The sequence below is a fragment of the Copidosoma floridanum genome, unplaced genomic scaffold (assembly GCF_036245765.1).
Source record: "Copidosoma floridanum isolate Cflo_tuat_1 unplaced genomic scaffold, Cflo_Japanese_pri ptg000025l, whole genome shotgun sequence".
NCBI lineage: Eukaryota > Metazoa > Arthropoda > Insecta > Hymenoptera > Encyrtidae > Copidosoma > Copidosoma floridanum.
In genome coordinates this window covers 1,586,548-1,611,729 of record NW_028321902.1, presented here as the reverse complement: position 1 = coordinate 1,611,729, position 25,182 = coordinate 1,586,548, and the positions used below count along the sequence as shown (strand labels likewise).

At 36.7% G+C, this 25,182-nt stretch overlaps 3 protein-coding genes across 3 annotated transcripts in view; all 3 read right to left on the bottom strand.

Annotated features, from left to right (window-relative positions):
- Nucleotides 1-25,182, bottom strand: part of bru3 (CUGBP Elav-like family member bruno 3) — an 825,259-nt gene that overhangs the window by 727,940 nt on the left and 72,137 nt on the right. The window lies entirely within an intron of this gene.
- Nucleotides 16,919-19,126, bottom strand: LOC106641514 (glucose dehydrogenase [FAD, quinone]-like). Its single transcript, XM_023391535.2, has 3 exons — nt 18,753-19,126; nt 18,371-18,679; nt 16,919-18,310 (listed from the first exon to the last, which is right to left on the bottom strand). The coding sequence occupies exons 1-3, from the start codon at nt 19,005-19,007 to the stop codon at nt 16,994-16,996; spliced, it is 1,881 nt and encodes a 626-aa protein (XP_023247303.2). The 5' UTR covers nt 19,008-19,126; the 3' UTR covers nt 16,919-16,993.
- On the bottom strand, nt 22,980-25,087 carry LOC106641467 (glucose dehydrogenase [FAD, quinone]-like). Its single transcript, XM_089595445.1, has 3 exons — nt 24,740-25,087; nt 24,358-24,666; nt 22,980-24,293 (listed from the first exon to the last, which is right to left on the bottom strand). The coding sequence occupies exons 1-3, from the start codon at nt 24,992-24,994 to the stop codon at nt 22,980-22,982; spliced, it is 1,878 nt and encodes a 625-aa protein (XP_089451571.1). The 5' UTR covers nt 24,995-25,087.

Genomic DNA, 25,182 nt, shown 5'->3' with positions numbered 1-25,182 from the left:
TGTAAAAAAATACATTATCTCAAAAATGAACTTTCGTCATATTGTGTAATGGTACAGAAATGAAAAAATTTTTGCTGAGATAAAAATTTTAAGTCGACATTGAAGCAACGCGAGAACATTTGTTTCGCAACAGATAATTATTTTAAAAAATGATAAAAAAACAACGTCATTGAAGCTTAAAAAAACACAGCCTATAACAAAATAAATAAAATGAAATTAATAGTAACATGTTGAACTTTTACCACCTGTAGTATAATAATCAAAAATTGAAATCGTAGTGAATCCTTGGAATGAAATTAATTATAAAAACATTAGAAAAAAAATTTAATAGAAATTCCATTGCTTTGTAGTTTAAAATTCTCCTCACCTTTTTCATTGCTTGGAATGGATGGTGAGACGCCGATTGAGAAACCGATTAATAGATGTTCTCAAGTTCACAATCTTTTCACATAAAATCGAACTTGGACTGTTAGTACGAAACTAAGTAGTTGGGTGGGATATGTGAAAAAAAAAAGGAACTATAATACTTTTCAATTTTTTATTGCAAAAGTTGTAAGAATACAAGTTCCTATGTTGAAGTCGAGATAATGGAAAGACGATGGCTGTGCTGAATTCGAAAATTTGTAGGTATAGAATCAAGCCAGGAAGTTTTGCCTTACTTTCCAGAGTTGTATAGAAAAAAATTGTTTACTTTTTTGTAAATTATTTATACTACAATAATCATAAAAACATGTAATGATTTCAATAAAATCATAAAGCATTTAGTCCCCAGTAATAAATTAATGGCAGTTCTAACTTTTTAATAAATCAAAGATGCAATCTGCGTTTGTAAAATTATACATTTTACCTTGACAAAAAAGTAATTTAGTTACACCAGTGACATAAAATCTGAAAAAAATTATTTACCTACCCCTTACGTACAGTACAAAATAGACTTATAATCGAAATCAATTTACATCAAACAGAACATCCTCAAAAATGCACGAATAATAAAAATAGCGATTTACCGGCGCATTAAAGGCCAACAGCATTTGAATCCCGAATAGTTCAAGTCCCAAACCATACATGTACTTGCTCATGAATTTTCGAATAAATCCCGCAAAAGGAGTGGAAGGAGCGCGCAAAAGGATCGAGAGGATATGATATTCCGAAATTCATTGTGGAATAAGGGACGACGCTCCGAATCGACGGCAAGAGAGACCCTCTGTCGTTCAAAAGCGGCTCCTCCTTTCGTCCCATCAATTTTTCAAGAAGCTCGTCAATAATTTCGCGCTGGCTTATCGCGAAACCGGAAAATCGAATCTCGCTCTTTCGCGGATGAAAGTACGGCCTCCTCCCTCACCCCCTGTATCCCTCTTTTTTCCTCTCCTCTGAATATTTTAACGTTTTACGACTTTGAAGACTATCCCTCTTTTTTTTTTTTTTTGTTTGAAACGCCACGAGCGTAAAATTTTTCAAAGTCGTATTGAATTTCATTCCCGGACGTTGGGAAAATATTTCCGGAATCGAGTGTTTATGGTTATTTTACAGCCGCGCCATGTCCCCTAATGGACACTTGGGCGATCCAAAAGCATATTTTTAAGCGATCGTAAAGAAAGAGAAATGTTTCAACGCGTACGGGCGGCGCTATCGCGATACACTTGCGCATTTTATGAAGTCATTTCTCGCTTGTATTAATTTCGCGAGATGATGGAAATTCGAATTGAATTACAAACGAGGATAAGCACCGTAGGCCTTTTTTTCCCCAGTGAACCGCCAAAGCCTCGGGCCAATTATGGTTTTAAAATTTTTTAATTAAAGTCTCGCGCTCGCGTTTTTTCCTCGAAAAAAAAAAAAAAAACTCGATACCGATACCCCCATCCCTTCTACGTGTCTGCTTCCTATTGCATATTCCATGAAATACGTGGGGAGGTTGGGGAGGGAAAAAAATAGACTGCCGCAACTTTTCCCGATAATTTTTTTTCCCTATACATTATTGAACGCGTCGTCATCGTCGTTGCGATGAGAGCGAAATGACAAAACTGACCTACATACGAAGTTTGACGTTGAGACAAGAAAGAGGAACTCGATTACCGTGCGGGCTTACGTGTTTTTATTTAGCCAGTGCGCTGAAAAGTTTTGCAAAAACAAAGTTCGCATGGGAGTGTCTAACGAGAAGAGTGCCATTGTATTTTTGGAATTGATTGGCTTTTCGTTGCATTTTTTCCGCAATTCGTCGAGGTGCGTTGTATACGTGCAACGTTGCAGTAAGTAGAGATTACATAATAACTTCGTGATACGTACGGGCTACTATGTGGCAAAAATATTGAAAACTCGATCGAAAGAGTGCTCCGATAGTATGAGGTAGACTTTTGTCGAAGTCATTGATCATTTGACATTTGTGAGTTGTCAATGTCATCTACACTAGAAAATTCTAGAACCCGTTTTGTCTGTGAAATCATGAGGACTCTTTTTGAAGAAATCAGCATGAAGTCTACTAAAATCTCATGGAATAATGTCTGTAATCTTGGCAATTCAATAGAAACAACGAAGTTGTAAAATTATCATGAAATGAAAATCCAATTGCAACGTGAAAAAATTCATTTATTTGTAAAAATAAATGTAAATTAATTTATCCTATCCACTACATCTATATAAACATCTTATTACATAAAATTATGAAAAATGAGTCGAATAGCCCATGTAGTTTAGTATTTTGATATTATTCGTACGAGCATGATACGAACTGAAACCATGATTTAAAAAAACGATCGTAGTTACAAAGTATATAATTTTTCTAAAATCATATTCGAATCATTACGAAATCATTTAAAAATCATTACAAAATTGTGTGAAATCTGCAATAATCTCTGGTAGCCTTTTACTGTTGCGAGTTATTTTTTCTGATTTTGAAGAAACGTTTAAACTAAAAAAAAGTTAAGCCATCAGCGTTAGATGAAAACATGTTTCAGTTTACTCTAACGCAACCAGAAAAAAGCACGTCACAAGTAACATAGGACAAATCGAGCCACTCGACTAAAACAGCTTCCCACCCCGTGTCCCTCGAGCTGCGTTTGCTCGTCCCACTTGGACACGCAGAGAAGAAGTTTGACGCCGGCTGGCGGACCGGTACCAAGAGTCAAGTGCTCGGAATATGGTAAGACGATGAGAAGGAGAGTTGGAGAGGCCACAGGAGGCGATAGCGGTAGAGAGTGTCTCAGGGGTCAGCTTTGGCGGGATCGTCGGTACGGGACTTTCCTCGGACGGGCGTGGAGGTATAAGGACCGGAGAGTCGGCAGAAATGAGAAAATTTTATTTGTCCTCGACCCAAGGATCGCCTGACGAAAATGGAATCGGGATACCGGCTGTCTCTTTTTCCCTCTTGTGGCTACAGTGAACGCTTTTTTTTTTTTACTGGAAGAAAGAGCTCTGGGAGAAAATGGACAGAAGGCTTAGCTATTTTTTGAAGATGGGATGGGGAAAAATGAAAGGAGGGTCGTTGTTTCCGCTTGCTTTTGGGATACGCAAACGCAAGATAACATTGCGGTGGATAGTATCGTTTATCTGCGTTTTTAAATATTCAAGGGATTGGGGTCGTCATTTCCCATTACTTGTATTTTATTTTTCCTATTATTTCTTGCATATTGAAAGATTCATTTTTACGTCACTAAAACCAATCTATTCATAATTTTATCGGTAGTGGGATTTTTCATAAAAAAAAGCTATCGACTCGAATTTCATTTGAAAAATTACTAATCCTAAAAGTCTTAAGGGGGCTCCAGCGGGAGGAGTTAGGAGGTCACAGGTAGCTTAATTGATAGATAAAAACACGCTGATTCCAACGGTGTCCTTATTTACCCCTCTAACCCTGGAAAATTTTGAGATATTTGCTCTCAAAGTTCGTACATTATACATAGCCTCTCATAGAGCAACGTGAAAACATCGGTATTTTCTAACAATAATTGAGGAGTTACATGTCAGGACTGTAACTGTTTTATAGAAAAACATCTCAGCTTTCAGATGGTACCTTCAAAAATATAGGTAAGCCTGGAAATATTTGAGATATTTTGTAAAGTATTGATCAAGTCATTGAATTAGCAGGGTCATGACGGGATGCCATCTTGTTGTTTGTAAGGCGCGCGCTTTTGAATATTTTAGAATTACACTGCAAGTACTTACATAGGATACATGTCATTTGAAACTCTTTTTTAATCGTTTTCTTCTATGGATTACTTACACTTGTTTTTTTTAAATAAAATAGAACATTGAAAAATTTTAACTGCAATTACTTTTTATTTTATCAAAAATTGCGTCAATAATTTTTTTATTCGAAGTAACTCTTACTTTATTATTTACACTCATAGATAATAATGAGGTAATGCCATTTGTAGGATCTTTTTTATGTGCATCTACTAATACTTCTATTGATATCGATTCTTTGGCCATTTTATAAATTATCTTATCATTAATAAAACCTTTTAATAATATTAATTTTTGTTTGTTATCATCAATTACTTTTTTATTTCTTTTTTGCTGTTGCAAAATCATTTCAGCATCCTGAAAGTCTTGATGACTCTTACAGTGATGTGTGATTTCTTTCATTTTTTATAACACAAAAAAACTAATTCTAAATAAAACGCTCTGTATGTGACAGAAGCTGCTGTTTGTTTACCATAGGTACGGACACATCATATATATAGATGATGGTACTCATATATACACGTATTTATAGATATATACTCACAGAAGTGATACCAACTAACCGAATAGTTTTCGGATTGGTACCAGTGCTCGCTGGAGCCCCCTTAATAAAAGCCTGGAGGTTTAAACATAAACTGCACCAGAAACAGACAAATACCTGCTAACCTTTAGTTTAAATTTATTGAGTCTTCAGTAAAGTCTCGTCTTCAAGAATATTGCTGAATAACGTTGAGTACAAAAAGAAGGGGCTTTTGAAAAGTCTGTAGAAAATGTTATTTAAGCTATAAATAATGAGAATTTTATATTTTCGAAAATTGTATGATAATATAATCATCAAACTTTTTTCATTCATATATTATTAAAAATAAAACAATGAGAAAATAGCAGTGACTAAAGTGATTAATTATCAAATTGTCAGTAGCTTTTTTTCTGTAAATTAAAAATTTTTTTAAAAATATTTTTAATATTAATAATGGTTCATAAATTTTATTACTAAATGAAGTTTACATGTTGAAAAATTAGAGTAAAATAGACTAAACGAAGAATATTATAATTGCGTTATCACTGTAGCGTGTGACTTGTAACATTGGCTATAGATACTGTACTAACTTGACCATTACATTAAAAATCAAGTAGTCAAAAAATGTTGTAATTAGCATGAGAGAAAATTCTGAGGTAAGCATTACTAGGAAAAAATACTATTGACCTTGAATCAGGACCTACTCGCTCACGTATTTTATATTTAACTTGATGAATCACTGATAATGAATATTATTTTCTTCAATAATCGGAAAATATATAGTGATGTAAAAAAAATAACATCGATCACATCGGTAAAAACAAGAAAAAATATAAAAACCCATCATTTTACCAAAACACACAACCAATCGGGAAAAATCTCCGGTGGTTAAAAATAAAACCCAACAGCTAAAGAACACAAAGCGAAAAAAAAAGCGAAAGAGAAAAATGAAGCAACGCCAAGGCGCATACATTTGTGCGATGAGACGCGATTTTTCTATCCAGCGCGACGAGGCGTATAAGAAAAAAAAAAAAAAAAAAAAAAAAAAAAACTCGATACGCTGAAGCTTCTTGCACATGCAGCTTCACTTCTACACGTGCACCTCCGGGTAAGCTTTGGGAAGCAAAGGAAAAAAAGAAAATGAGATGGGAGCGTATTCAATTTCCTGCCTAGGTGCTCTCGAGTACACGGTAGGCAAGAGACGCGTCGTCGCCTCATCCTCCTGCTCTCCTTTCCACACACATTCGCCTATGTGAAGAAAAAAAAAAGAAAAAAAAGATCCCCACGAGCGAAACGAATCCAATTCCTCGGCAGGCGCTCGTTATTTTTCGCGGTTACGTACACCCTGAGATTCTTCTTTTTTTAAACTCGCTCTCTTTCTTTATGTACACCTCTTTCCCCCTCATCGTCCTTTTGTGTGTACAGGATTTTTTTTTTCCCCCCCAAGGAATCTCGAGGCGCGATGTCGCGATACAAGGACACGTGTATTGTGAAGGGAAGAGGAAGAAGTAGACGTGACTTTTTCACCGTCAAGATTCGATCCGCGGATATTGCGCGCTTTCGCGCGCGTGTCTTATTACGATTGTATGCGGGCGCCGCGAAATCCTGGGAGGAAGAAATGAGCGAGTGCGAGGTGGGTCTTAACAACCGTCGTGAGCTGCGCCTTGAGGCTTTGACGTGAGGATTTTCCGGGGAGTCAGATTTTTAGGATTTACCGGGGGTGTCTCACGCGTTTATGTTGGGCTTCGGAGAAACGTGTATGTATTAAAAAAAAAAAAATAGCTTGAGATTTTCTTCTTCTTTATTTGTCATATAAATTGAAAACAAATATATTCATAAAATAAATATTTATCATTATTATCCTCATAACAAAGTCGTCAGCACATCCCTGGCAAGTATTTCTACAATGAAAGTCATGAGTGCAGGTATCTGTATTAATTGGTTGTACGTGTATATATATTCAACAAAGATGAATGTCACCTTTTTTACAAAAATTGCGCATCGTCCAGATTCACACGCACATACTTATTAAGGACACATTATCCACGTACATAATGTATGGAAGTATATCGTAAAGAAATTCAAACGAAAATTACAATTCAATGTTTTAAAATAATATACTTTTATTAATTGACACACTAGTGCTCCCTCATATGAATGATTTAGTTCATTTGAAATAGTGTCAGCTTGATTGTAGGGTAATTGAAAAGTTGCTTGTTGGGGAGAAACAAATGATTCAAGTGAAGTCACTCCTGTTTCGAAAAATGTGAGTAAGTATCCAAGTTGAGTATCGTAGAAGGTAATAGTAATAGTAACAATCCTTACTAATAGTCGAATCCTTACTTCCTCCAGCTCAAGATGCACTGAAAGCTAAATGGATTGCAGCAGTTGTTAAAAGTATTACTATTACGTAAAAATGTCAGTTGAATGGTATAACCAAACCGTCCCGAAATCACGATTATTGTGCCCCCTCGTTTACTGCATCTAATAAATAAGACGAGAATATTTACATAGAACCAATTTCTTTATTAAGGGTGAGAAGGAACATCAGCGAATGAGCGAACGAAAAGAGGAGAAAGAAAAAAGGTAAAAAATTTAAGTGAAAGTACAAAGAGCCACACGCCTGCACTTAAGCGCCATTTATACCTGACTCATTCGTCATCTGGCTAACCCTCACCTTCTCTCTCTTTCCCATCCATCAGGTCCCTTGACTACTACTACTACCATTACCTTTGCTAATGCGTCTGAGAGGGGTGGGGGGAGGTATGATAACTGAATTTTGAAAACCTGCCGTGCATATTGCTCATTAAAGCTCTGGCGGATATCAAAGCCTTTTTGCCCGACGACTGATGGACATCGTACACGTGAGGGAATGGGGATTAAAAAGGGGTGCATGTGCAGTGACGCGCTATACGTTAATTAATTTTTTTTTCTTTTTTTTTTTTCAGCCCAAAAAAGCGCTGGTATACATACATCCTTTCGCGATTTTCCCGAGAGCTTTTCTGGACGGACAATGAAGATTTTTAATCAGTTCATACGGAGATTGAAGTAAATGAATTTTATCATCAGTAATGACGTGCAAAAGGTCGTTTTGCGGGTAATTGTAAATTATGTTTGCTACTTCAACCGCATCGACGAAATTTGTTGATGCACGTGATTAAAAGATGAGCTGACGAAACGTTTGGGAAAAAAACGAAAAAAGTTGGAGAGAAAAGTTCATGACACAGCAGCGGGCTTTCCACGGCTGATTTTATTGGTCGGACGACGGCCGAAGGGAGGTGTCGTGGGAGGGATCGAGTCGATGGGCGAACTTTGTGGCAGCCGGCCAGTTCGACGACTTCGTGGATTCTCCAAAAAGTAACTAAGCTTAAAAACGATCCTTTGAAATGTACAACCAGCGTATCTGGACCATACATGTGTTACCGATACCCTCGCCTGGTGTGTCGCTATGTTCGACGTGCATGGGTTGCATGGGTGCGGTGTATTGGTGCATATTTGATTTTTATGGTGTATGTGCGCGTATATTCGATGAATAGCGATTTTTTGGGTCAACCGGGGGTTTGTCAACAAAATTTTCATGAAAAGCCTCAATATTCAGTTTATTATTCAGGACCCATGCACTTAAAAATAGAAAGCTCGAGTTACTGTCGATTTTTAAATTTTTTTACCACGATCTTTGGCATTTGAATTAATCGAGCAACTCAATTCTTTGAATCAAAGAAAATTTCTCAACCCTCATTTCGTTAAGTATTTTTTTTTAATTAAAAAAATATATAAATTTTTATTACATTAAAATTGTCTTTTTTTCTGAATTACGAATTCCTTATTTAACTGTATGGAATGTTTTTTTTTGGATTGACTAAATTTTTTGTTAGTTAAAAGAACACATTTAACGCAACGAGCATAAAGCAATTTTCTCTGATCCAGATAATTAAGTTGCTCAGTAATTGTTTCAATCGCGACGCAGTGCGTAATATAATGACCTGCACCGTAATAGTCAAGTGTGTAGGTACGAAAGTGACAATTTTTTTCACGACTAGAGTGTACATGCAATCGTTGCAATGTAAACAATCATGTATCTCGAAAAATTGTTAAATAAACATCTACTACCATGATTCCGTCGTAGAAGCAGGACATCTCCGGCAATGCAATGAAATCGACCATCTTACGATCTCCGATTAGGCCGCACTACAATTTTTTTTTTTTTTTCACTTTCAAACTTGCTTGTACTCCGCACTGCACGCACACAGCTGCGGCAAATCGAACTTTCCCCGCCGAATAACTTAATTATAGCAACAGCGCAAGTGAATTTTTACGGCCACGGGGGATTGCACTACAACCGGTAAACACTGGCCGGTCGGGTTGCGGGATACGTTTCTATTAATAACCCGTAGCGATAACACTCGAGGGCCTCGGTGCGCGCGTATATTTAAACCCACTCGCGGCGTCCACGTGTGCGCATCGACGGAGAGAAAATGCAATGGGCTTCGGAAATTTTTCCGCGACCGGTTGCTCTTGGTTTTTTTTTCACCTCCAAAACTCGAGGCTACCGAGTTTTCTTCTCTGATATCCTCTCTGAGAAAAAAAATATCGCTAAAATCAGACTAATATTTCATAGAAAAAAATGCTTGCTTAAAAACAAAAAAAAACCAACTATACATCACAGGGAAAAAAAACTACCGAATGATATCTGAATGAGGTGTCCAATGAGTCCACTAATTCTCATCCAATTGGTATCTCCAAAGCTTACAATGCACTACCCAAAAACAACATATTAAAAAAAAAAAAACTAAAATGAAAAAAAAAAAAAAACTGTCCAGAGATGGCGAAAGAGCCGATGTACACACACGTGCGGGCGCGCGCGCCGAAACTTCCGACTGATCTTGACGGCCGAGCTTTTACGGGGAGCAAGGAGCTATATGCGCGGGGGTACACACACACGCGGGCACTCCCAAAGAGCCACAGGGAAGGGGAGAAAAAGCTCTCGGTTACGAGGGGCCCGGTCCTGCCGCAATCCCGCGTTGCGTCATTCAAAGCCACACTGGGATATGTATGTGCCATTTTCAAAAGCGCGCGAGCTTAATCGCTCGATTCGAGGAAAAAAGAAAAAAGAGCCACAGAGGTAGAGAATCGTCGCAATTGTACGAGTGCACTCCTCTGAATTCCATCTGATCGCTCGTGATGCCTTTTCATCGCTGGGGTAGTTATCATCCGAGCGCCATTCTTTCTACTCCTCGTGTAAAACGAGGGATCGGTATGCAAAAAAAAAAGATATGGCCTTCGGGAGGGAATTGTTTATTCGAAAATCGCCCAGGTGCCTTTATGCGTGTGGCGTAAAATTTTTATTAAAGTTTAAAAAAAAAACTCTTCGATAGTACTGGCCGTGTGCGTTGTATCCCTCGTCGTATTCCGCGATACGTAAAAAAAAAAAAAAAAAAAAAAAAAATAGATCGATCGTATAAATATAATGGGAGGGGAAGATCTGGGTCTTGATGTTTCGTTCGTATATCGGCGCATCGGCTTCCAAAGTATATGTATACACGCGCGGATTCGTGGACGCGTCCCAAGATAAACTTTACGAGCGGAGTCGGGTGTGGAGGCTTTCTCTCTGTTTTGCTTAACCCAAAGGCTTTTTGATGAACAGATGGATCGACTCTTGGTGCTCGAAAGAAGGGAAAAAGTTGGCCGGATAATGTTACTTTTGGTGGGCAGAAAAAAAAATTTTTTTTTCATCTTTTTCCTCTCTTACCTCGCCAAGATGTATCCATCGTCTTTTTTTTGGTTTTCCGCGATTTCTCGATGAGAAATGAAGATTGCGTTCAGAGAAAACTTGACATTAAGAGTAATTATTTATTTTCAGTGTGATACTAATCAATTTAGCCGTGAATCAGATATTCAATAAATTTACTACTAATTATTTGGTTATCAAATATCAATTAAATACCAAACGCAAATCCTCAAAAGTCGTGATATAAGTCATGATAAATCGCATGAATTGTACTTGTTTAAATTTTCGACTAACCATTCGGTTATCAAACACGAATCCTCAAAACTTGTAATCTATGTCATGATAAATGCATAATAAAAATAATACAATTAGATCTAATGGATGGAATAGTTATGTCGTTGATACTTTGCTCGCACGGCATCCATGGATGATTACAGAGACTACCATAATGCGTTGTAACAAAGTATAAGAAAAATCAATATAACATTTTTCCAGGAAAAAGCTTTTTATTCAGCTCATCGTGAATAACTCTCGAGGACGTTTTTAAATCAGCGGGAAAAAATCCCCCTTTGGCTGGTAGAGGAGCAAGAGACGGTAGGGGTGGGGAAAGCAGGGGATATTCTCGTTGAATAGAAAAGTTGGCACGAACATCTAGCCTCTCATGCAAGCTTTTTCAAACTGCGTCATTAATAATTTTCATTTACGTGTTCGAAACCATAAATCCAAGCGGATCTTACTCTAAATTCCTTTGTTCCCATCTACCTCCTCTTACAACGTGCCACCCTCTTGTTTTCCCCCATTGTAAATTCAGCGAAAAATTAAACCGTGTAACAATTAAACTGAATTTTTTTTTTTGCAAGAAGCCTAGATCGTTTGAATAAATTGGGAATCCTGTATGGATCAAAACAGAGAGATAATCGAGATAATCGAACGGTGGGGTGGCAAAAAAAATGTACGAGTGTAAAATGCAAATCGACGCCATCGGTGGAACAATCAAAAGGCCATAATCGGCCCTCGGGTCTGCACTCCCATGGGCGAGTCGAGGAAAAAAACCCAACATCTGTCGTTTGGTCATTTTTCGCGCTGTATATTATTTTTACCCCACGAGAGAGACAGTTGTCCAGTTGTAAATCGATGTTTTATTGCGTCATCTCCCAAAGCACCGGAGGAACAAAAAATTAAACGAAGTCAAAGCCAAAAAATTGGAAAGCGCCACAATAGCGACAGTGAAAACACTAATTGACCTTTTCACCCCTTCGACAATTTTACTGTAAAACAAAACGAGTGTCATTAAAATCGATTCAAACGCCGAGTGAGACACGAAGGGGGTAAAGTGCCAGGTATGCGTACCGTTTTGATTAAGCCATCGATCGGGACTCGGTCGCACGCGTAATGTAGTTTTTAGCCTTGCCAATAATTCATATCTCGCGCGCACATGTGCGTCCATCCGCTCTCTTCTCCTCTTTGACTCTCTCACTCTTTTGTATCTTTTGATCGAATATAATACGTGACCATTTCCGCTCTCGTGAATACCCAATGAGCCTATCGAATTTCGGTGCAGTTGTATAGGCTTTGAATAATGGATTTCACGAGGAAATAAGTATATCTGGTTTTTACTCCACAGGAAGGGGATGAGGGGGAAAACTGGAATTTTAGAGCATCAATTGGTAAGTTTTAATAATTCATAAAACCTTCGAGGAGGAATAATGGACAATGTGTATTGTATATTTGGCAAAAAGGATTCATGAATAGCGTGGGGCTTGAAATATTTAGATCTAGTTATATCTGAGCACACGAACAATTGAAACATTGGAAGTTATACAATAAAAACAAATCGTCGACATTACGCAAGTTAAGGTTACCAGAATTTCGTTCAAATGTCAAAAACTAATCTTTTAAAATGGTGCAATCATAGTGAGTGGAATTCATTGGGGGAGATGATGCATACCCCTAATCGTTTGGTCAAGGAAATCTTTACTTTCGTTAAGGGAATAAGAGCCTTTTGGCTCAGTCTTTGCTCACATTACATGAAAACGAAAAGTCAGATTGGACTTTTTGATATTTAAACCGTAGAGAATCATAATTAGCTTATTAACGAAAATCTAATATTTGTCTAAATAAGTTAATAGGGTAGTATTGGAAATATTGATTGGCCAACAAAAAGTAATTTTTCTACTTATCAACGTGGCTTTATAACATTACTATAGATATAAATAATATGATAAAGGAAAATTTTTAAATCTGGGGTTGGACAACCTCGGCTGAGGCTTAGATGTCTAAATAGACGTGTAGGTAAATGTTTGTGCTACTTGTTGACTTTGCCTCAGACGTGAATAAAAAATTTATTAAGGCATGTGCTATCTTCTTTTTGTATACAGAATCGTATAATAATAATAAATGTAAAAATAAAAATTTGAATTTAACATTATCTGAGGATAAGATAAAATTAGATATGAGGAGAGGTGTAAATTTAATTAAAATTAAATTAAAAAATCGATACTTGAGGTACTGACTTATGTAATAAATATTAAAATATTTTTAAACGCATGAAAGACGTCAGAATATGTTACGTAATAAAATTATGACTGGCTAAAAATAAGTCCCATTGTCTGTTGGCTAATTATATATAATTTGTTAAATACATTTCAAAGATGATTAAAGTTCCCTACTACATGCACGTGAGCGTTTTGACATTTTAGGACATGGTTTTTCTGAATCTTTTTATTTTTACTTCTTATGTATTTATATAAAATAAGTTTATGTCAGTTATATTGAAGCAACGTAAGACTTAACGCCAACCACTTGAGGATCATTTGATTAGATAATAAATTTTAAAGACTATAAAAATCATACAGCAAACAAAGTACAGGTGTTATTTAGCTTGGATTAACGTTATAATGTTTCTATGGTTCTTAATAACGGAAAAAATACTAACTTCTAAATATTTAAATTTTACGTATGAATATACTTGTATTTTGATCTGCAGTTCAACTAAACAGTCCATAGTGTATTTGACCTCTAACCTAATTGAATATAAAATTAAGTAGAGACAGACGTGTAAGGTAAGACGAGACTAGACGGATACGTAGTAAAATTTACGTATCCTAACATGATTTCGTTTAAAAATGTACTTTTTTCAATTTGTAAGAACTAAAAAAAATAAGTCTCACATTTTATTGTTGTTCATGATAAGCATTTCAGTTAGAAAAAGTATTTTTAACTAATGTAGAAATAGAGGGTAAAAATAAATTATAAGATTTTGGCCATGCTGACACATACAGACAGACAGACAGTGCGAGTTAAATAAAAGCATATAAAAATATACGGGTGATAGAAAATAATACATGTGCTACAGTGTTATCTTATTTTACGAATGTCTCGAATACAAGAACAATACAAAACATATAGATAGGACTGACAGACGTACTTATAATATTCGTCTTGAGTAAAAGGACTTTTATACTCAGCAGCTTCATTTTGAACTTCATCAACCTACGTGTAAATTTTAATTATATAAAACATAAAAAAAAAAAAATGAATAAATTTAATCTTCAAAATGATCGGTAACCGTAATTACCGATCCTTTTCACAGTTATGTACACACGCAGAAATAGCAAACCAAATCAACAAAAGCCGCGTCTCGATCAAAGAAATCACTTTTTCAAACTGGCGTAGGGGCCCCACGAAACAGCATACCTTAATTAAAAGCCCAGAAAAAACAATAGCCATACAGCATGAGTGCGTGTGCGTACACACCTCTCCGCCCGCAAAACAACCCCGCCGGCAATGGAAAACATAAATTCACTGTTCATAAAAAAGCTGTACAACCGCGCTCTTACGTGAAAAAAAAACCAACAGCCATCCTTTACAGGGAGGATGAAAAAAAAAAAAAATTGGGCAAGCAAACGAGCCAAACGAAATCGTTATCGCGGGCGCGCTCGCTTTTGCGCGAAATCGCTCCAGACAGGACACCCATACACCCAGACACGTAGCGGCTAAAAAGAAAATGTAAAAAAAATAATAATGATGGCCGGTGCACAGCGCTGGTACAGCAAGGAGAAACGAAAAAAAAAAAAAAAAAAAAAACAGGCTCTCGCTCGCGGGGCTCTCGATTACCAATTTCCAACGCTACATAAATTCCTGTTGGCGATCGATAAAAAAAAAAAAAACAGCCTAACAAAGCAAAAAAATGCGCTTGCTCGCGTGTGTACCACAGTGTACCGAACAAAATAAAAAAAAAAAAAAATTGGAAAAAGCAAGCTAGTAACGAGGGTAGGAGGGAGAAGTACGTATACATGTAAGCGCAAGCTCGTTCAATGCGTGAGCCCCTCCTCCACGTGTTCATATGGATTTTTCTGTCGCTGCTGGCGTGAAATACGCGGCCAAACTGCCGACGCGCACGAGCACTGTGCCGGCAACATCTGGCGATCTGCTGCTATACCTACGATGACGACGAGCTTGAGATATGTACAAGCGTATGGGCTTGTGCTTGTGTATATATATGTATGGGCTCACGCGCCGGCCAGAAACGGTGCTTTTGGGATAAACAAACGGTAAATTGAATCGGGAATGCCTTCGGAGGGAGTTCGTGTCCACGAAGATCTGGGAGGATATTTTTTTTTTTTAGAAGTTGACGAGAGGGTGTCAATTTCTTTGCGAATTTTTTTAGCCGGCTGGGTAAGGTTTGCATTTGTTTTCAATTCGATTAGCTGAGAGGGCTGCGTAGGAAACGGAGTGATCGTTTGTATATACTTTTGTGAGTAGTGATTTTTTTTTGTGTCGTCGGTTTCTTAAATTTTTCTATCAACAGCAATGATAAACTCCGACAATAAAAAATCTTTCATTCAACCTGAAACCTAATGTTCTTTAACAGTATTTTGGTGCAACGATTTATTATTTCACTTTTAAATGTTTGGTAGTAGCATTTTCAATGTATTGGTAATACTTTTCATTTTCTCTGTACAAATATAAAAAATAACAACAATTTTATAGCTCCCGAATTTTTTCTAAATTTCATGTAAATTATGAGAAAAAGTATCAACAGTAATCATTATGTTTATGATGATGATGATGATGGCGACCATAATACAACAATAATAATAATAATAATAACAATAATAATCATGACAATAATAATAAAAATAAAAGTAATAATAAACAATGATGATGATGATGATAAAAATTAATTTTTTTATACTTATTTTATGCTTTTAAAAAAAGGATCGTTTAATGTTATCTAAGTCAATACACTAGTCCCACACAGTGCATAGATCTACGTCTGGTGTACATAATCCACTCTGTGCATTATTGTGCGCCAAACAAGTAAAAAACCGGAATGGAAGAGAGACAAAAAAAAATACACGATGGCAATCCACCAGCTCAATCCAGTTGTTCGCTCGTTGTCGTGTGTGTGTGGATAAGATACGCGAGTGCACATATGGATATCCGAAGCTTCGCTCCGACCGGAGATAAGATGATGTGGGTTGTGTAAGCAAATTACTCGAGCTTTCCACCGTCACTTTTATTTTTACTCCATGAATACTGCTTGTTGCAATTCTCAGTTAATCGCATGAGAAAATGTTTGCCGTTCTGATAAATTACTATGACAAATGTAATATATCACGGTGATCTGTTAAATAAACTGAGTGCGGAATATCGTGAGGAAATTATTAAAAATCCAATAAGATAAATGACGTGTTGGTGGTAAATTATTAAAACACATGACACTTTTTTGTTTTTACTCTCTTTTTGGTGAAAAAAAATTGAATAAAAATTGTAACCCACAACGACCCAACAAAGAATTTTTCTCAGCTATCTTTCAAGCTCGAGTAAAAAAGGAGAAAAAAAGAACCAACATCTCTTTCTAGAGAAAAATGCATCATTACAACAAAAGATCCGCAAGATCTACCAACACGCGAACGCTCGATCAAAGTACTCCCAAGCCAAAGTTCGCCGAGAAAGGAAGGAGGAGAAGAGAACGATGAAGTAGTGCCAGGGTGCGGGCTCACGCAACTGCGTAATTAATCCAGGGCCGATAAATTTGCTCCGTACGTCCGTCCGTTTGTAATCGCGCGACGCTGGTCCCCACACGCGCTCACGCTCGCTACAACAGTGTTTGTAGTACTGAGCTTCCGTTGTGGAGATGGAGAGCCACGCGAATAACTGTCGATTGACTCTTGAAAAATAAATCTGTCTTTCGGATAAAATGTCTAGTGATAATTTTATTTCTGATCGGCTGATAAGTTACTTGATCGCATAATTATGTTACTATAGCAATACGCGTTACCTTGGGTCAAACAATAATCCTTCAGTTCTTTAAAACGTAATAAATTTTTTTTTTTTTTCAATTTGTGTTGGGTACAGAATATTGATTTACACTGAAATAACGTTTATACTTTTATGTGACTATTATTGTATATTTACTGTTATTTTTTTCATTAGTAAATCAGCATATTACAACAAACTAAGAAATAAAAGTCCATTCACATATTTTTATCCTGAGGGTTGCAATGACGCAGTCAGCCTCAAAAATAAGTTTATATTAGACAGCAGTACTTTTAATAATACTATTTGGCATTTTTTAACGAATCAAGTTGACAGTATTTTTCGTTAGATAACCAATCTTCCTTAATTAAATCGCTTCCTTTTTCCCCTATCATGATTGAAGGTGCGTTAGTATTTGCTCTTGTCAAAATAGGCATGATGGAAGCATCAATCACTCTCAGTCCTTCAATACCATACACTTTCAGCCTTGAATCCACCACTGCTGTAGCATCACTGGCTGGGCCCATTTTACATGTTCCAACTGGGTGGTAAACAGATATAAAATGTTTTCTGGCAACGCATTCATAGTACTGCATTTCATCCGATAAAAGATTTTGACATTCTGGTGCTGAAGTTTGTACTACCTTCATACCACTAGACTTAAAAGCATGGGTCTCTGTAAACTTATTAGTGAACTTAATCCCCTCCACTAAAGCCTTTATATCTTGAGGATCTGAGTAAAAATTGGCATCCAATAACGGATTGCCCCAAATTGGATCTGTTTTGTTCAACCTAAGCCAACCACGACTTTTCGGAGCAATAAGACTTGGATAAACACGGACTTTGTTAAAGTATGGAAAAAGATTGTACTGAGAAGGAACACCATTACTTTTTTTCTCATCGAGCTCAGTTAGGTAATGTACTTGCATATCAGCCACACCTGGACGATGTTCAAAAGAGGTCTGGAAAAATGGAACAACGCCGAAAACTCCTGAGCTCACTACAGGACCACTTTTGCTTTCCAACCACTGCATAACATCTCTTTTTCTATGATCGATATGGTCAAAAAATGTAAAATTTGTATCAATCTCTAAGGTAATTACACTTGCTGCTACATGGTCATGAAGATTTTCTCCTACGGCCAAATCTTTGATGAGTTTGATACCTGCTTCTTTAAGTTCTTTCGCAGGTCCCACACCAGAATTCATTAGCAACTTTGGAGAATCAATGGCTCCAGCTGATAAAATCACCTCTTTTCGAGCGAACGCTTTTTTTATCGTTTTAGATCCAGAAGTAACATATTCTACACCAGTTGCTTTATTAGATTTTGAATTTATGATAATTTTGGTGACCCTCGAATTGGGTTTTACGAAAAGATTGGATCTCTTTTCTCGTATGGGTCTGATGAAGGCTTCATTGGTACTTTGCCTCACTCCATTCTTGATCGTAAATTGAAATTTACTGATACCAACCAGATTTCCAGAGTTGTAATCATTCTCCTTGAAACCCAATTCTTTCCAGGAGTCAATAACGGCATCAGTGTTTTTATTAGGTTTTGGTAATTCAATGCCTAAATATCCCCCAGTACCGTGATCTTTTGGATCACTGGAAGGAATGGGCTAAAAAATAAATGTTTTTTATACATTGATTAGAAATTAAGATAAACTTTTCCCACGTACTTCTCTCAAATCTTCTGATTTCTTGAAGTAGGGCAATACGTCCTTCCAACTCCAGCCAGGATTACCAAGATCCGCCCAATCATTGTAATCCTGTTTACTTCCTCGGACGTAAACCATACCATTGATCGAACTGCTGCCCCCCATGACTTTTCCACGCGGTACCTGGCAGGAATTACCATAGCAATCGCGCATCGAATGTTCATTATGGTAATTGTAAGCGTAATCGATACTACTGCCAGCCAACAGTCCTATGAATCCTGGCGCATCTGATATCAAAGGCTGCTCATCTCCAGCTTCTAGCAATAACACCTGTATCGCAGATTAACCTTGTATTTTTGAAATTATTGATATTAGAGCCTCAAGAATTGCAGGTGAACAATACCTTCCACATTTTCAATTCGGTCAAACGATTGGCTACGACGCAACCCGCACTACCAGCACCAACGACGATGAAATCGTATTGATCTTGTTCGTTTTCCTCACTTTTGGATACTTGAGGAACACTGAATTTATCATCTTTCGAGCTCCCAAGTTTTTGTGTCAAGAAAGTTAGTAAAGTCAAAAATGAAGGCTGGCAGGTTGAGACAAACGCAGTTTGAATGCAATTTTCTGTCACACTAGCCGATGTCCACGTCATTTTTTCCTCAATTAAATCCAACTTACTCGTTATGATTACAGATCTACACACATGGAGGAAAAACTGAATCTTTCGACTCGAACAAGCGCTTGATTTAATGTGGTGCAAAAGCAGTATGAATGTTTAATCTCTTTTCACTTATAAGTGCAAACTCTGTACGGAAATAAGTCATATTTGAAGTGTTGTTTACTGACAGATAACGTCTTGGTTGGATCAACACATAAGAGATGTGTTATTTTAATGATTAAGCAATAGTCGAGTTGAAATATCTGTATTCACAAATGATTTTTGTTTGGTTAAGAGATAATAAAGGAAAAAATAACTTTTTCAGAACGTTAATTGTAAGAACGACTAATTTTGTATCGCAAATGCGAGGGATTGGGTTTGAGCAAGATAATCTATCTGATTATTAGCGATTTCACTTTTTAAAGTTTTCCAGACTTTTTTAACTTTTTTATGAATAATTTTTATAAATAATTTAAAAAATGAATTTTTTATTGCATTCGATATTGTCAAAAATAATACAATAATCATCTTAAAAAACTGTCTTATGTATACGCAAACAAATTAATTACATGGTCGCTCTACTTGCTGTGAGATTAATTTACTTCTGATGCAGAAAAATCATGATGTGAATGTATTATAGCCTTTTGTATGACTGCAACAAAGAAGCTTTTTGTTTTTTTGGCAATGGTCGTAACAACATAAGTTTTGTAATTATTATCGATGAAAAGAAAAAAAAAAAAAATTAAGTGCCATAATCATCATGAGCCCAACCGGCTTCGTTAGGTAATTTTTTGCGTCAAGCTGATATGATAAAAATAAATTTTAGCTGAACGTGTACATTTAGCTACAAATATATCTGTTGCACCATTTATAAAATAAAACTTTTTGGAGCACTTTATGGAGTAAAAAATGCTCGTATCTAAGATTTTACGATTTAAAACATTTTTTCGACAAACTGTTGTGAAAGATACATTACAAAATGTTCTTGTCAGTCAGGTACTGTACATAGTTCCACGCCTCTTTGATAAAACTGAGCTAAGGAAAAGTGCAGAAATAGTAAAAGTTAGTTAATCAGCATTTTTTAAATCTAGGGTGAAATTTAATGTACATACACGGAATTTATTTGTAGGACTAACTAAAACAATGGACAACATTTTTTCTAACTAAAATTTGGTAAATGTCTCCGTTATCATACAATAAGTTGATAGTTTTTATTTGTCAAGTTTAATCATAAAGAAAAAATTTGAAGCATTAACCGTAATAAATTAGAAAAAAATTTTTTGCTGCTTTAAAACTGAGGTGTTACCATTGTGTTTTAGTAAAATGTTGTAGTTTCTTTTAAATAGAACTTCTTTACAACACTCTTTTTTGACTAAAACGAAAACACATCACGCATTTTTAGTAGTATGTACATCGAAAAAAGTTAAGTAAATCAATTGTTACAAAATATAAGACCTAATTAATTATTTAAGTAATCCTGTTTACTCCTTTACATCCGTACGCTAAATTTAAAGAATAGTATGGACCTTTATGTTGTCAGCTAATTGAAGTAAGCTCTTCTTGCATTTTTTGATAACAATTTGATACTACGTAATTGTATACGCAAAAATCAATTTGGCATCAGTAAACTAAGCAGTCAAAGTACGCTTAAATATAAAATAAAACATAGATGAAAGTTAACAAATAAAATTTCCGCGAATTACATCACCGATTACTTTTAAATTAAAAAAAAAATTTTTTTTAGTGGTTTAAATTGACTTTTGTAAATTGGATATTCCAAACAAAATATAAAATCTATTTTGGCAAATGTTTTGTTTGTCGTACAAACGTATTGAGTAAAAAGATACTATTTTTAAAAACTTATATTATCTTTATGTCAACTTCTTTCACTTTTTGTGTCTGGTATCAGCTATTTTATTTTTAGTCTTAAGATAAATGTCTCATTACAGGAAACGTTAATCCTCACAAATTTCCGAAAATTTTGCTTAAAAGTAGGTAGTGAGTACGAATGTTTAACTTTAATTATTTATTTCTCATAGATTTTTTAACGCAACATTATGATGGAAATCGGCTAACGAGTCACAGCCTCGATGTACACGCTATCAGTGATGGTATTATTAGGACGTGAGCCATGAGACATTTTGACTGAAGCCTATCTAATCCATGAAAAAAAAATCTCAGATGGTTTTTTAACGCTATAAGTTAAAACTATTATACATTTCTGCTGCCCAGCTAATCTTAATATGTACATACACATACAAAAAAGAATGAACAAAGTCATATTTTGACGTGTACCTTACCAAATTATAACACATGACATTCATTGATCCTACTAATTAATGCAAATAAACCCTGTAACCACGTCAGAACCAATAACTTAACGACGAGTTAAGATGGTTCGTATCAATCATTTTTTTAAAACCTATACTCATTTGATAGCCATTTTGACTGGTACAGTGAACAGTACAAGAGTAAAAGAACGACACATATCACGGAGGGAAAAATCATGGAGCAAACGCATAGCAGCGATGGAAGTGCCCCCCCTTTTTTGACCCTATGCGATCGGCTCATGACGTCTACGCTTTCAACGCATGTGAGTCTATAGCTCTTAAGCATAAGCGTTAGCCATGGAACAAACGTAAGAAGGCCACTTGGATTTTTTCCATCGTTCTTATGCGTTTTCGGGAGAGAGGGGATAACGCCCTATAGTCAGCTATAGTGCGTAGCAGACAAAAAGTGTTATACGTATAACTAACGCTTATGCTTAAGAGCTATAGACTCACATGCGTTGAAAGCATAGACGTCATGAGCCGATCGCAAAGGGTCAAAAATGGGGGCATTTCCATCGCCGTTATGCGTTTGCTCCATGATTTTTCTCTCTGTGAAGGCACTTCACCACATCGCGTTAGTACCTTATCTTGGGCCAAGACCTCACCTACGTTGGAATAATATTGCCAAGCAAAGGGGGTCAGAGAAACGGAGCACTCTACCATGATATGCACGCATGATGGTAATAGACGAGTATCATGAATGCTCACAGCCATGGAATCCTTGCGAGCCGTGCGTTTCAGGGAGCCAACTTCAGTCGCTAGGCATTATTATTGTGCCTATGTGAGAGAGAGGGAGAAATGTGTGTATTTTCTTCCGTACCCTCGGTGTTTATGCATGAATAAGAGAGACGGGCCACTGGGCTCCCTTACTTACTTATGTGGCCTCAGGTGGAGCTCGGCTCGTGTGTTCGTCAGGCTGATCGAGGCGATCTATGTACACGTATGTATTCGCGCAAAGAGAGAGAAATACGTACAGTCCTGCCGGAGGCTGCAGGTGTGAAAATTTACACGGAGACGCTCCAGTTGTTTCGTTAGTCAGTAGCGAATATTCTAGCTGAAACTCATTTGTTGTGAAGTAAATGGTTTTTCATAATTGTTCAGTGATAGACGTCAATGACGGAGCTGTTGATCGCACAGCTGGTTGCCCTGGCTATTGACAACTCTCGCATTCAATCAAGAATCACCGGTCCTCTCCAAGGTCTTCGCTCAGCGAACCTTCTGGCAAAGTTTTAAAAGAAAAACAATATTAAGGAAACGGGACAGTCTTCAACAGGCAAGCAACACGAAGTAACCTCCACCTTGAATCGCTACGACTGAGTTTTACAAAAAAATATGATGCTTTGGACGTCAACATATCCGCTATAAGACCAGGAGACGTTAGAGAAGAGCACCACAATTAACTCCAACTCTTAAGAGCGTCAGGGCTTACCTATGGATAAGTCTGATGCTACACCAGCAAATCAGAGAAAACCACTCTCAGGTATCTAGGCAGTAACTTCTGTCCTTTAAAGCGCCATCAACTATTTTACAGCGTACGAAATGTACGGTACTTTTTTGAATATTGATATTGTTTTTTCTATTTTATTGCTTAGAATTCGACCACAACTGCCTCAATTCATAGTCACTTATAATAATACTATTTACCAATTTTACACGAATGGTCCTTACAGTCATTATTTTCTGACAACCAATCTTTCTTAATTAAATCGCTTCCCTTTTCCCCTATCATGATTGAAGGTGCATTAGTATTTGCTCTTGTCAAAATAGGCATGATGGAAGCATCAATCACTCTCAGTCCTTCAATACCATACACTTTCAGCCTTGAATCCACCACTGCTCTAGGATCACTGGCTGGGCCCATTTTACATGTTCCAACTGGGTGGTAAACAGATATAAAATGTTTTCTGGCAACGCATTCATAGTACTGCATTTCATCCGATAAGAGATTCTGACATTCTGTTGCTGAAGTTTGTACCACCTTCATACCACTAGACTTAAAAGCATGGGTCTCTGTAAACTTGTTGGTGAACTTAATCCCCTCCACTAAAGCCTTTATATCTTGAGGATCTGAGTAAAAATTAGGATCCAATAATGGACTGCCCCAAATTGGATCTGTTTTGTTCAACCTGAGCCAACCACGACTTTTTGGAGCAATAAGAGTAGGACAAACACGGACTTTGTTGAAGTAGGACAAAAGATTGTACTGATCCATAAGACCACTTCTTTTTTCATCCAGTTCAGAGAAGAAATGTACTTCTATGTCAGCAACACCTGGACGATGTTCAAAAGAGGTCTGGAAAAATGGAACAACACCCAAGCCTCCTGAGTTTACCAATGGACCACTTTTGCTTTCGAACCACTGTATAACATCTCTTTTTCTATGATCGATATGGTCAAAAAATGTAAAATTTGTATCAATCTCTAAGGTAATTACACTTGCTGCTACATGGTCATGAAGATTTTCTCCTACGGCCAAATCTTTGATGAGTTTGATACCTGCTTCTTTAAGTTCTTTCGCAGGTCCCACACCAGAATTCATTAGCAACTTTGGAGAATCAATGGCTCCAGCTGATAAAATCACCTCTTTTCGAGCAAACGCTTTTTTTATCGTTTTAGATCCAAAGGTAACATATTCTACACCAGTTGCTTTATTAGATTTTGAATTTATGATAATTTTGGTGACCCTCGAATTGGGTTTTACGAAAAGATTGGATCTCTTTTCTCGTATGGGTCTGATGAAGGCTTCATTGGTACTTTGCCTCACTCCATTCTTGATCGTAAATTGAAATTTACTGATACCAACCAGATTTCCAGAGTTGTAATCATTCTCCTTGAAACCCAATTCTTTCCAGGAGTCAATAACGGCATCAGTGTTTTTATTAGGTTTTGGTAATTCAATGCCTAAATATCCTCCAGTGTCGTGATCTCTTAAATCACTGAAAGGAATACGCTGAAAAATATATATGTCTTATATAATTATTTATTGAAACAGCAAAAAAACGTTTTCCACGTACTTCTCTCAAATCTTCTGACTTCTTGAAGTAGGGCAATACGTCCTTCCAACTCCAGCCAGGATTACCAAGATCCGCCCAATCATTGTAATCCTGTTTACTTCCTCGGACATAAGCCATACCATTGATCGAACTGGTGCCCCCCATGACTTTCCCACGTGGTAGTAGGCAGGATTTACCATAGCAATCGCGCATCCAATGTTCATTATGGTAACTATAAGCGTAATCGATACTACTGCCAGCCAATAGTCCTACGAATCCTGGCGCATCTGATATCAAAGGCTGCTCATCTCCAGCTTCTAGCAATAACACCTGTATCGCAGATTAACCTTGTATTTTTGAAATTATTAATATTAGAGCCTCAAGAATTGCAGGTGAACAATACCTTCCACTTTTTCAATTCGGTCAAACGATTGGCTACGACGCAACCCGCACTACCAGCACCAACGACGATGAAATCGTATTGATCTTGTTCGTTTTCCTCACTTTTGGATACTTGAGGAATACTGAATTTATCATCTTTCGAGCTCCCAAGTTTTTGTGTCAAAAAAGTTAGTAAAGTCAAAAATGAAGGCTGGCAGGTTGAGACAAACGCAGTTTGAATGCAATTTTCTGTCACACTAGCCGGTGTCCACGTCATTTTTTACTCAATTAAATCCTACTTACTCGTTATGATTACAGATCTACACTCATGGAGAAAAAACTGAATCTTACGATTCGAACAAGCACTTGATTTAATGTGGCACAAAAGTAGGATAAGTGTTTAGTAATATCCTACTTATAAGCGCAATCACTATATTATAGTAAGTCATTTTATTTACAGACAAA